The sequence below is a fragment of the Megascapheus bottae genome, chromosome 7, assembly GCF_031878675.1.
Source record: "Megascapheus bottae isolate mThoBot1 chromosome 7, mThoBot2.hap1, whole genome shotgun sequence".
In the NCBI taxonomy this organism is placed as follows: domain Eukaryota; kingdom Metazoa; phylum Chordata; class Mammalia; order Rodentia; family Geomyidae; genus Megascapheus; species Megascapheus bottae.
Genome location: NC_143515.1, coordinates 33064188 through 33078360, shown reverse-complemented (window position 1 = coordinate 33078360; position 14173 = coordinate 33064188). Strand labels below are relative to the sequence as shown.

The 14173-nt window shown below is 39.7% G+C and overlaps 1 protein-coding gene across 3 annotated transcripts in view; it reads left to right on the top strand.

The window, feature by feature from the left end:
- Alms1 (ALMS1 centrosome and basal body associated protein) overlaps nucleotides 1–14173 on the top strand; it is a 112825-nt gene that overhangs the window by 33861 nt on the left and 64791 nt on the right. For 2 of the 3 annotated variants that reach the window (XM_090336692.1, XM_090336690.1), the window contains 2 exons: nucleotides 5602–11001; nucleotides 13783–13916. In XM_090336692.1, coding sequence (XP_090192818.1) covers nucleotides 5602–11001; nucleotides 13783–13916 — 5534 coding nt within the window. The remainder of the gene's footprint in view (nucleotides 1–5601; nucleotides 11002–13782; nucleotides 13917–14173) is intronic. The other variant, XM_090336691.1, reaches the window with a different exon arrangement.

The following is a 14173-nucleotide window of genomic DNA, read 5'->3' as shown; positions in this document are numbered from 1 at the left end:
TCCCTGCTTGTGCTTTGATATACAGAAAGACTCCTGGATTTTGTGTGTTAAGTCTGTATCCTACTACTTCGCTAGAAGTTATTGATCAGCTCTAGGAGCTTAGGGATAGAGTCTTTTGAGTCCTTTAGATTTAATATCACATAATCTGCAAATAGGGATATTTTAACTTATTTCCCTATGTAAATCCCTTTTGTACCTTTGCTTGCCTTACTGCTCTGGTTAGGAATTCCAGACTATATTGAATAGGAAAGGAGTGAATGGGCAGCTTTGCCTTGTTTCTGACTTTAGAGAAAATGGTTTTAGTTTTGACCAGTATAATGTTGGATGTGGGTCTTTATGTATACACACACACACACACACACACACACACACACAGGTGTGTGTGTGTGTGTGTGTGTGTGTATAATTTTTGAGTTATATTTCTTCTAGTCCCACCTTTCCCAGAGCTTTTAACATGAATTGGTGTTGTCCAAACCTTTTTCTGCATCTCTTGAGATTATCATGTAGTTCTTGTCTTTGGCTTTTTTTTTTTTTGGTGGGTTATGGGGCTTGTACTCTGGACCTGATGCTCTCCCTGAGCTCTTCAGCTCAAGGATACTGCCCTATCCCTTGAGCCACAGCTCCACTTCCAGTTTTCTGGTGGTTAATTGGAGATAAGAGTGTCATGGATTTAAGTGCCTGGGGGGGTGAGGGTGTTTTGAACTCGTCACCCTCAGATATCAGCATCCTGAGTAGCTAGGATTACAGGCTCTTTTATGTGGTTTATTATGCTTATTGATTTACATAACATTGTAAATTTGTTTTTATAGATCTCATATAATTGGGTTATTTCATTATTCATTGCCAAGTTTGTATTTTAGTTGGAGTATTCAGACTATTAAAAGTAGCTATTGCTATTCTTCCTGCTTATTGTGCCTTTCTCTCTTCAATTTTATTTTCTCACATGAATGAGAGTTGAAAGAAAACTAAGGGAATTACTGTGTGGTTCTTCTCTTACTGTGTTCCTTAGTCAGTCTGCCATCCATTTTCTACCTTTCATAGTGTTTTTGTTATTGCTGAACTATTTCCAGAGAAGAGGAGAGAAAAGTACATTTTTGTACTTGGCTTGGGCCTGGAAAATAAGTTTAGAAAGTAAGTTTTAAGTTTGGAAACTTGACTCCAGGTGTGTTACTTTCTTTGACTATTAATATAAATTGTCAAATGACAGGGATAGATATAAAGCAAGGAATAAATAATAGGTCTTAGAAAATACTGAGTAAGATCAGGCATCTCAGTTCAAAGGTTTTTTTTTTTGTTTCTCATTGACTTTTTCATTTATCTACCCACTTTCCATTAAGGCTTTCTTTTCCCTATTCAAACTTTGTTTCAACTTGCTTATATTCATTTCGTTAAACTGTATGTTTATATTTCAAAGACTTGATGGAGTTGTATTCCTATATATACATTGATCAACTTGATCGTATGTTTTGTTATGCAGACTTTTGTGTAAATGCCCAAGAATGTACCAAAAAAAGTTCTGTTGGGTACTTTTATGTTTAATTTGTGTAAGTTTTAAGGAATCTCCACATTGATTTCCATAATGATTACATTAATTTACTTTCCCATCAAAAACTGTGTATTAGGGTCCCTTCTCTTTGTCCTCACCATTCATATGCTTAGGGCTTGAACTTGGCCTGGGCACTGTCCCTGAGCTTTTCAGCTTAAGGTTATCACCCTACTCCTTGGGCTACTTCAGTTTCCTATAGGAAATAGCTTTCAACTGCAATCATCAGATCTCAGCCTCCTGAGTAGCTAGGATTACAGGTGCCAGCCACTGTTCCAGCTCAAAAATAGTATATTTTGTTTGTTTTTTGCTTTGGAGTTTTTAAAGCATTCTTGTTCTATCACTTTACACTTGAGCCAAGCCCCACTTCCCATTTTCTAGAGGTTAATTGCAGAGAAGAGTCTCAAGTCTTTTTGTGCCAAAGCTGGCTTTGAACCTTAATCCTCAGATCTGGAACTCCTAAGTGGCTAGGATTACAGGCATGAGCCACTGAGCCCAAGCCTGGCTCAGCCTTCCTAGTAGTTCTGACAGGAATGAGCCACCTTGCTAGTTTTCTCCACTTTTTAAAAAGTATTGACACTGATTTTTCAGTTTTGTGTGTTAGGATGTCTTTTTGAGTATCTTCTGTAATGCTGGTTTATACTTTTAAGCTTTCAATTACCTTTTTTTGGTTTCTATACTTACATTGTTTTGTTTTTGTTTTTGTTGATCATGCAGCTTGAACACCAGGTCTGGGTTTCATATGCCTTTAGATAACATGTCTTCCTCTTTAGTAACCCTATGATTCCCAGTCATTCAATGGAATCTTGAAGTTCTTGTAAATTCATTTAATTTTTTAACCCATTTATTTATTTATTTATTTATTTACTTACTTACTTACTTACTAACCCTGGGACCTGAACTCAGGGGCTGGGCACTGTTCTTGGACATTTATTTTATTTTATTTTTTTAGCAAGGCTTGTGCTTTGCCACTTGAGCCACAGTGCCACTTCATGCTTTTTCTGAGTATGTGGTACCAAGGAATGGAAATAAGGGCTTCATGCATGCTAGGCGACCACTCTAACACTAGGCTACACTCCCAGCCCAGTTTTTTTTTTTGTCAGTTGTGGGGCTTGAACTGTGTGTCTGGGTGCTATCTCTGAGCCCTTCAGCTCAAAGCTAGTACTCTGCCACTTGAGCCACAGTGCCACTTCCAGTTTTCTGCTGGTTAATTGGAGATGAGTCTCACAGATTTTCCTGCCCAGTCTGGATTTGAACTGTCATTTTCAGATCTCAGCTTCCTGAGTAGCTAGGATTATAGGCATGAGCCATTGGCACCTGGCTCCTGTGACCCTTTTAATCTTCTTCCCACCCCCTACCCCCACCCCAGCCTTTCCTTTTTTCTTCTCTTTATTTTTTTTTGCATGTCCTGAGGCTGGAATTCAGGGCTTGGGTACTATCCTTGAGCCACAGCACCACTTCCGTTTTTTTTTGTGCTTGCATGTAGTACCAAGGAATCAACTCCAGGGCTTTGTGCATAGAAGGCCAACAGTATACCACTAGGCCACACTCCAGGCTCCTTTTTTCTTTTCTTTTTTTTCCTTTTCTTCCTTCCTTTGTCCTCTTCTCTTTCTCTCTCTCTTTTTCTTTCTCTTTTCCTTCCTTCCTTCCTTCCTTCCTTCCTTCCTTCCTTCCTTCCTTCCTTCCTTCCTTCCTTCCTTTCTTCCCTCCCTCCCTCCCTCCCCCTCCCTCCCTCCCTCCCTCCCTCCCAGTTCTGGATAGGGTCTAAGCACTGGGCTTTCTCAAGGCTAGGGCTCTGCTACTTGAGCTATAGCACCACTTCTGGCTTTTTCTATGTATATAGTACTGAAGAATTGAACCCAGGGATTTTATGCATGCTAGACAAACACTCTTACCACTAGGCAACACTCTGAGCCTAATATGTTTCCTTTTTCTTCTAGTTTTTTAATTCCTGAAATTCTGTTTTTAATGTCCAATTTGTAGTTTTTAATGTACACTTCAAATATTTAAACAGACACACACACACATACACACACACACACACACACACACACGCACTCACATTTAAATATAGACTGTCTGGGGCACAGTGGCTCATGCTTATAATTCTAACTACTTAGTAAGCTGAGATATGAGTGAGGATTGAGGTTCAAAGCCAGCCTAGGCAATAAATTCTTCAAGACTCTTTATCTCCAGTTAATCACTAAAATAAAAACAAGCCAGTAGTGAAACTCTGGCTCTAGTAATAGACAATTAGCCTTGGGCAAATGTTGTTGGTTGTGGTGCTTGAACTCTGGGGTCTAGGCTGCCCCTGAGCTCTTCAGCTCAAGGCTACCACCCTACCCCTGGGCCTGGACATTGTCCCTGAGCTCTTCAGCTTAAGGTTATCACCCTACTCCTTGGGCTACTTCAGTTTCCTATAGGAAATAGCTTTCAACTGCAATCATCAGATCTCAGCCTCCTGAGTAGCTAGGATTACAGGTGCCAGCCACTGTCCCAGCTCAAAAATAGTATATTTTGTTTGTTTTTTGCTTTGGAGTTTTTAAAGCATTCTTGTTTACCTTATAATTTACTCCTTAAACCTTTTTCTATATGGAGCTATTTTTTTGAAGCTCACCAGTAGTTTTAGAGAAAGCAGTGAGTTGCAATGAGAAGACTTTGGAATTGAGTATTAGCATTAAAGGAATGTGCCCATTTTTGTTGCTTACTCTGTATCCCTAGAAAATAAATTACCCTCGTTTTTACTTAGACCTATTAGACCTATGTGGTCTAAGGACAGCATTGGCCATTATAACAGAACTTGTAAAAACTGCTATTTACAGACTTTCTGAAGCAGAATATGCAAATAACCAAGATACCTACATTGAGAAGCATCACTTAATGATTATTTTGGAGAGGTGTAGACAAAGTTTCTCTGCATGTAAAGAATACATAATGCTTACTATATAATAACCATTTTATTAACATTTAATATACAATAGATTCTATGTATGTATTTGTTGTGTGGCTCCTTGTGAGAGCTTGTAGGCATTGTAACATAGGGTTTATTTGCAGTTTATTACTATATCCTATGTCTAGATCAGGGCCTGGCCTATAGTAAACATTCATGATTTTTTAAAATCAGTACAACTTGTCAGACCCCATGACTGCAACTTGTCAGACTCTGCCATTTTTGTTGCACCTGTTTATTTACATTGTTTTTTAGAACTATTTTCATTTATAACTACAGTATGAGACAGTAAAAATGTGCCTGACATTTCTGTTATTACAGAAAATTCCATTGAGTTTTGCTGCTTTGATGTCTACCTTTCCTTTTTACCCTTCTTGAACTCATATTTCTGGATTATGATTCTCATCAAAACTGTCAACAGCTCCTTAGTTCAAACTTCTCAGCTTAACCTTTAATAGCTTTTATAGTTTTGACTACTTGAAAACCATATTATACAGGGAGAGTCAGTCAAGTCTCTGCATGCACAGCATCCACCTGATCGTATTGCAGTAATCCCTTCAGAGTTGAGGATAGGAAGAACTCTTGGAAATTAGCTGATGGACCTGTGCTGTGATTAGTGTAATAAAGATGCCTGCCTTTGACTGAGTCTTCTGTCTTCTGTCAGCAATCATGACATAATAACAGGTCAACTATTAGCTTGTGAGGAGTATGAAATTACGCCCCTGACCCAACGGTCATTTTGTATCTTACTGAAAATCTAGTCCTAACATCTTTGTATTTTTTATAAATTGACATCTTGTTTATTTTAAAGTACTTAATGTACTACTTTGTTGAATTTGTTTTACAATTAATGTTTTCATATAACATACATTTGTCTCCTTTTCTGATTATTTCCATAGGGTTGATTTGTAAAGGCCTAAGGTAGCCAAGCTTTTTTTTTTTTTTTTCAGTGAAAACAAAGGTATTAAAAAATTGAATATATAGATACACATATATACATGTATACACACATATATACGTATATAGAGATAGATATATATGTGTGTATACATGTATATTTGTGTGTGTACATATATATACACACACGTACAAATCTCTTTTTCTTTAGGAGATACTGCTGAAGGAAGCAAAGCTGAAATGACTAAATCTAAGTTGAAATCAGTTATCACTACCAGTCCTGGAAATTCAGACCTTAGAGCTCATTTATGTGTGTCCTTTGAGGAATTATCTCGGTTGGCTGTAAGTTCTTCTCAAGAGATCACTATTGGTCAGCACAGTGATGCTCTTAGTCAGAAAGCAGTGACAGATAGTCATTTAACTGAAGAGAATCTGAAAGTCTCAGAACCAGCTGACCAGAACACTGGGATAACAACAGTACCTGCAACTTCTTTCTCAAATAAGCAGAGGCCTGGTAATTTATACCAGGAGGGTTTACCAGAAGGTTATCTACCTGGCCAGCCACTGACATCAGATGACCAGAAGACTGGGACAGCAGCAGTATCCTTTACACCCTACTCACATAGAAAGAAGGTTTCCTACCAGCAGGTGTTGCCAGATAGTTATCTAACTGAGGAAGCTCGAAAAGGCTCAGCTGCTCTTGGATCCTTGATTTCTCCCTCATGTCGAAATAAGCCTGGTATTTCCTATTTGCAAGTTGAGCCAGATAGTCACCTACCTGAAGAAGCTCTAAAACCTTCTGTTCCTCTTGGGTCTGCTGACCAGAATACTGGGATATCATTTTTAACCTCAACTTCCTACTCAAAAAGAGAGCAGCCTAATATTTTACAGCAAGAGAGCTTGCCAGTTAGTCACTTAACTGATGGGCCACTGACAATTTCAGCAGTTACAAAATCACCTGTCCAGACAACAAGTATACCACCTCTAACCTCTGCTTTCTACTCACAACAAGGTAAGCCTGATACTTTGTATCAGCAATCTCTGCCAGGTTGTCATCTACTTAAAAAAAAGGCATCAAAAGGTTCACCTTCTACTCCAGCTGACCACAGGACTGGCATACCAGATGTAACCCCTGCCTCCTACTCACAAAGAGATAAACCTGGTATTTTCTACCAGCAGCCCATGCTAAGTAGTTACCTCCCTGAAGAAACTCTTAAAGATTTAGTCACCCTTACTCCGGCTGACCAGAAAAAGACTGTAATACCATCTGTAACTTCTAATTCGTATGCACATAAAGTCAAGCCTGATACTTTTTACAAACAGTCCCTGCCAGATTCTCACCTACCTGAAAAGACTCTGAATGTTCCAGCCACTTTTATTCCACCTGTCCAGAAGACTAGCATACCAACAGTAACCTCTACATCCTATTTACCAAGTGATAAGCCTGATACTTTCTACCAACAGTCTCTGCGAGGTAGCCCTCTACCTAAAGAAACTGTGAGAGGTCCACCCTCTCGTACTCTTGCTGACCAGACAACTGGCATACCAACTGTAACTGCTGTATATTTACAGAGAGATAAGTCAGATATTTTCTACCAACAATCTCTGCCAGGTAGTCACCTACCTGAAAGTACTCAGAAAGCTTCAGCTTTGAGGCCACCCGACCAGAAGAGTAGCATACCAGTTGTAACTTACATTCCCTACTCATACAGAGAGGAACCTGGTATTTCCTACCAACAAGTGTTGTCAGAGAGTCATTTAAATGAGGAATCTCTGAAAGCTTCAGGTATTACTGGATCTGATGACAAGAAGACAAGTATGGCTACAATATCTTCTGCTTCATACTCAAATGGAGAAAAGTCCCATGCTTTTTATCATCAGGTCCTGTCAAAAAGTCATCTAAGTCATCAAGCTCTGCAGGTTTCTGCTGTTTCTGCATCTGCTGATCAAAAGGGTGGGGCAGCTGTACTCTCCCCTCCTTCATTCTCACATGGAGCACCTGGTACTTATTCCCTGCAAGGGTTGCCAGATAGTTGTATAACTGAGAAGACTCAGAAAGTTTCAGCTACTACTGAATTAACTGACCAGAATACTAGGGTACTAACAATGCATTCTAGTTCTTACCTAGAGAAAGGGAAGCCTGATAATTTTTACCAACAAACTTTGTCAGATAGTCATTTAACTAAAGAGTCTGTGAAAGTTTTGGCTGTTTCTGAATCAGCTGACCAGAAGACCTGGATACCAGCAGTACCCTCTGTTTCCCACTCGTATATAGAGAGGCCTACTGTTGTCTATCAACAGGAGTTGCCAGATAGTCAACAAATTGAAAAATCTTTAAAAGTTGTTGTTCTTCCAGGACCGATTGGCCAGAAGACTGGGGTATCAGTAGTATCTTCTTACTCAGAGAGAGAGAAGCCCATCATTTTCTACCAACAAACCGTTCCTGATAGTCATCTTATTGTAGAGGCTAACAAAATTTTATCTGTTTCTGGGTCAGCTGATCAAATATCTGGGGTATCAACAATACCCTCTACTTCCTACTTATATGAAGAGAAGCTCAATACTTTCCGTGAACAGAAGTTGTCAGCCAGTCATCTAACGGAAGCATCTGTGAACATTTTAGGTGTATCAGGAACAACAGACCGAAAAACAGAGACACCAATACTACCTTCTGCTTCCTATTCACAAAGAGAGAAGTCTGGTATTTTCTACCAACAGGCTGTACCAGGTGGTCAAATACCTAGAGAGGCTCTGAAAATTTCAGCTGTTCCTGGTCCAGCTGACCAGAATGCTAGAACACCAACACTTGGTGGGGAACCCATTTTCTACCAACAAGTTTTGCCAGATAGCCCTCTAACTAATAGCACTTTGAAAGTTTCAGCTATTTCTGCACCAGCTGAACAGAAGACAGGAACACCAATCGGACCTTCAGATTCCTACTTACTTGGAGAAAAGTCCATTATTTTCTACCAAGAGGGCTTGCAAGAGAGTCACTTACATAAAGACACTTTGAAAGTTTTAGCTTCTTCTGGACCAGCCGACCTGAAGCCTGGGAAACCAACGGTACCTTCCACTGCCACCAACTCTTTTGGAGAAAAGCCCATGGTTATTTACCAGCAGGCCATGCCAGGTGCTCAGCTAACGAAAGAAGGTCTGAAAGTTTTAATTATTCCTGAAGCAGTTGACCAGAAGCCTGGGGTACCTCCTGTTACCTCTTCTTTGCCAGATAGTAGTCAAACTGAAAAGACTATGAGTATTAAAGTTCCTGGACCACCTGACCAAAAGTCTGGGATATCAACAGTGTCACCTGGAGTTTCTTTCCATCAATATTTGCCAGATCCTAGGGAGAAAGTTATGAATGTTATAGGTGTTTTTAGACCTACTGAACAGAGCACTGGAATACAGATAGTGACCTCTACTCCTTACCTACATAAAGAGAAGTCCGTTATTTCTTACCAGCAAGAGTTGCCAGATATTACTACAGAAACATTGAAAGTTTTAGGTATTCCTGGACTTGCTGATCAAATGTCTGGGATATACATAGTACCTTCTCCTCACTACTCACAGGAAGAGGTATCTATTATCTCATACCAGTCAGAGGTACCATCTGTCATCGAAGGAGCTTTTAAAACAGGGGTTTCTGGACCTACAGAGCTGAAGACTGGGTTACAATTAATGACCTCTTATCCCTACAGTCATATAGAGAAGCCCAGTGGTATTCCCCAGCAGGGGTTGCTACATATTAGTGAAGAAGCTGCTGAGACAGGTGACCCGAATATTAGGGTACCAAAAGTGCCTTTAAGTTACTACTCACCTAAAGAGAAGCCTATCGTTTTCTCTCAACTAGAGTTACCAGCCAGCCATCTCATTGAAGAGGCTCCGAAAATTTCAGCAGAGCAAAAGATACCAGCAGGACCTTCTGGTTCCTCCTTTCATAGAGAGAATCTCAGTGATTTTTACCAACAGACTTTGCCAGATGGTGGTCTAACTGAAGAGTCTGTGAAGTCTTCAACTGCTCTTGGACTAACTGACCAGAACAGGAGTCCTACAGTACCAAGTTCCTACTCTCATAAAGATAAACTCAAGATTTCAACTGCAAAGTTACCAGATGACCAGAAGACTGAGTTACCAACAGCTACCCATAGTTCCCACTTAGAGAGAGAGAAGCCCAAGGTTTCAACTGTGATTGGACCAGATGACCAGAAGACTCCGTTGGCAGTTTTTCGTAGCTCCTATTCTCAAAAAGTAAAGCCTGGTATTTTCCTTCAACAGCAGTTGCCACATAAAGAACAAAGTAAAAATATTCCAAAGATTTCAACTGTCCCTGAACCAACTGATGTAAAAACTGGGACACCAATTCCTCTACCTGGTTCTCATGTATACCAAGAGAAAGCTAGTGTTATTTCTTCACAGGAATTGCCAGACAGTCATTTACCTGAAGATGTGCTAAAGGTTTCAACAGTTCCTGAACCAGTGGACCAGAAAGTGGTATTGCCAACAGCTTCTTCCAGTTCCTTTTCACATAAAGAAAAACGGAAGGATTTGCCAGACAGACATCTAACTGAAAATTCTCTGAAGGTCTCAAGTGGTCTTGGGAAAGCTGAGCAAATTACTGGATTACCTACAGTTACCTCTGGTACTTACTCACATGACCAGAAGCAAGAACTTGTATCAGAATATGTCCAAAGGCTAGCAGATAATTTGAATTGTGACTCCAATGTCAGCTCAAACAGTATGCCTTTAAATTCTCAAGTTGATGATAGAGTTATAAGCAAGCCAGAATCTCAGGGCTTTGGAGATGTTGTCTCTGAGGAAATCCGGGATTCAGACAACAGTTCAAAAACTCTTAAAGAAATTCGGACGCTCTTAATGGAGGCAGAAAATATAGCTCTGAAACGATGCAATTTTTCTGCCCCCCTTGTCCCTTTCAGAGATGTTAGTGATATTTCATTTGTACAAGCGAAGAAAATGGTTTGCTTCAAAGAACCCTCCAAAACTGATGTAACTAATAATAAATTGTTTCAGAGACAAACGTTCCTTTCAGAGGAAAGTCCAACTATTAGGTGCATACAGAAGGATATTGGCACACAGACAAATTTGAAAGGCCAGAGAGGCATTGGAAATTGGGAGTTTATTAGTTCAACTACAATTAGAAGTCCTCTACAGGAAGCAGAAAACAAACCCAGAGTGTCATTAGATGGACCTTTTAAGCACTATGAAGGAGCCAGATCTGTGATGAGGTCTGATCCTGAAGTTTGTAGTGGAACCATTGGGAATAAAATGATTATCCCTATGATGACTATCATAAGAAGTGATTCAAGTAGTGATGTAAGTGATGGAAATGGTTCCTGCTCATGGGACAGTAATTTACCAGAGTCTTTGGAATCAGTTTCTGATGTTCTTCTAAATTTTCTTCCATGTGCTTCACCCAAGACAAGTTTAACAGATAGCAGAGAGGAAGAGTATATGTCAGATAGTGAGGATGGTTGTGGTAGTGTAGACTCACTGGCTGCACATGTGAAAAACCTTCTGCAATGTGAATCCTCATTGAATCACGCCAGACAAATACTTAAAAATGCAGAGGAAGAGGAAAGTCGGGTACGAGCACAAGGTAAGAGGAAATCATTCGTTACAATGGGCACATTTAGGTTTATAAATATTATGGTTGATAATTTGTTTGAAATGAGATATTGGAGTTTTTAATTTTTTCTGTAGAATTGTTTAACATTTTCCACCAGCAATCCAGAAAAAAAATATTTGGCAAATGAGGTAGCTAATTACAGCATTAATAGAACTATTTTGAATTTGTGATCTTAGGAAAAGTAGATTCTGATGTCAGATAAGGAGTAAGAAATAGTAGATTGGGCTTCCAAGTTCCTAAAGTTTTTTTTTTGTTTCCTAATCTTTCCATTGTAGTATCCTTATTTTTTTTTGAAGCAGAAAAAGTCTGCAATTTACTTTGCAATACATTATTTTGTGTACTAAAATTGCATATGTATACACACACAGACACACACACACGCATGCATTTTCTTTGCTAATAAAATTCTTGGAGCTGATCTTAGATACTATGAAAAATAAAGACTAAGGAATTATTTTATACTATAAAATGAATAAGGGATTTAAAAGAATGCACTTAGAAATACCATTAATTTTATTAATTGAATTCTCTCTTGTAATCCTAGCTGCTCAGGAGGCTGAGATCTGAGAATTATGGTTCAGAGTCAGCCTAGGGAGGAAAATCCTTGAGGATTTTATCTTTGTTTAAAAACACCAAGAAGGGGCCAGGAGTTTGGCCTAGTGGTAGAGTGCTTGCCTAGCATGCACAAAGACCTGGGTTCTATTCCTCGGTACCACATACATAGAAAAAAGCCAGAAATGGTGCTGAGGCTCAACTGATAGAGCTCTAGCCTTGAGAAAGTCCAAGGACAGTGCTCAGGCCCTGAGCTCAAGCCCAGGACTGGCAAAAAAAACAACAAAAAAAACCAACAAAACACCAAGAAGCCAGAAGTGGAGCTATGGCTCAAGTAGTAGAGTGCTATCTTTGTGGGGGAAAAAAAAAAATCTCATGGATAGTTTTTTTCTCTTAAATTCAAGTCCTGGAAGTGGAACAAAAACCAACAAGAAAGCCACAACTTTTAAGACATGTTGTTTGAGGGTCAACTAATAATTCAGGAATACTTTGAAATACTTGAGGTTAATTGCCCATACTATTTCTCCCCCCCCCCCCCGCCCCCCTTTGCCAGTCCTGGGTTTGAGCTCAGGGCTTGAGCACTGTCCTTGGACTTTAAGGCTAGAGTTCTACCACTTGAGCCTCCAGCTTTTTTCTATGTATGTGGTACCAAGGAATTGAACCCTGGTCTTCATGCATGCTAGGCAAGCACTCTACCACTAGGCCAAACTCCCGGCCCCTTGCCCATACTATTTCTAATACATTTCTACTCTAATACATTTATTTCTAAAATATAAGAATGTTTTAAAAAATTATTGTTTTGGCCAGGCACTGCTGATTCATGCCTGTAATCCTAACTACTCAGGAGGTTGAGATCTGAGGATTGTGGTTTGAAGCCAGCCTAGGCAGGAAAGCCTGAGATTCTTAATTAACTTCAATTAACCACCTAAAAACCAGAAGTGGAACTGTGGCTCCAAGTGGTAGAGCTCTAGCCTTGACTGTAAAAAGCTTGGGGATAGTGCTCCAGCACTTAGTTCAAGCTTCATAACAGATGCCTTCCCCACCCCCCCCATTTTAAAAGAAAAGTGGGAAATGTTTGGTCCACAGACCATAAATAAAGCCATCCAAATCATTTGACCTGGCTCTGTTCAAAAGGCCAACAGTAGGTGGTGCTTAAAATTCAGTGAATCTCAGCGCTTCTTTCAAAGCAAAATTCAAAAATCTTAGGCCTACAGATGAAGTTACAAATATCTAAACGGTCCATGACAGAAAAGTATTTTGAATATACCCATGGCCAGGCACTGATGACATGTGCCTGTAATTCTACCTTCTCAGGATGCTGATCTAAGGATCACAATTCAAAGCTAACCCTGAGGGAAAAGTTCCTGAGACTCTTATGTTCAGTTAACCAGTAAAAAGCTAGAAGTAGAGTTGTGCCTCAAGTAATAGGGTGCCAGCTTTTTTTTTTTTTTTTTTTGGTGTGTGTGCGTTGGGGGGGGGAGGGGTTGTGCTGTTTGAACTCTGGGCCTGGGTGCTGTCCCTGAGCTCTTCAGCTCAAGGCTAGTGCTCTACTGCTTGAGCCACAATGCCACTTTCAGTTTTCTGGTGGTTAATTGGAGATAAGAGTCTCACAGATTTTTGTGCCCCGGCTGGCTTTGAACTGCAATCCTCAGATCTGAGCCTCCTGAGTAGCTAGGGTTACAGATGTGAGCTACCAGTGCCCAGCTAGAGTGCCAGCTTTGAGTGAAAAAGCCAAATTAGACTGTTAGGATGTGTTTAAACTGCAGTATTAGCGCCCACGCCAAAAAGCTAGTTTACATAGAAGTGACACTGTCAATTCTTCAAGTCTCACTTGATTGTAATGAAGGGTGAAATACAAGCAGTGTGCCGTTTTGAATCTGGATGGCTTTTAGAAAATCAGACTTTTGAGCTAAGTATGGTGGTGCATGCCTATAATTTCATCACTGGAGAAGGCAAGGCAAGAAGATTATGAGTTTGAATCTAATGTAGACTATGTAGCTTAGACTGTGTCTCAAAAAAAAAAAAATCACACCTTTCCGTGAAATCATCTTTCAAGAACTTTGTCCTGTCATTGAGGGTACATGCTGAGTATTGTGATAGTTACTAAGTTGTATATGTTGATTTTCTTTGCTATCCTAATTATTGAAAAAGATCACTTTTACCTAGTAGTATCTCAAGTGTTCTATGCTTTTTCTCTAGCCTGGAAGCTGAAGTTGAATTTAGCACATGATTATGGATACTCCATTTCAGAATTAAATGAAGATGACAGAAGGAAAGTAGAAGAGATCAAGGCAAAGTTGTTTGGTCAAGGGAGAACTACTGACTTCTCAGAGGTATAAAAGAAACCTAACAATGAAAGTAGAAAATGTAAACGACAGGAAGATGGAAATTAGATCTCTTACTTTTTGTGATTCCAACTGAGTTGCTCATCCTCTTGGACTAAAATGTTCTTAGTCCCAATTCTTTTATTTTGGTCGGCTATAGGGCTTGAACTCTGGGCCTGAGGACTGTCTGTGAGCTGTTTAGTTCAAGCCTATTGCTCTGCCACTTGAGCTACAATGCCACTTCTGGTTTTCTGGTGTTAATTGCA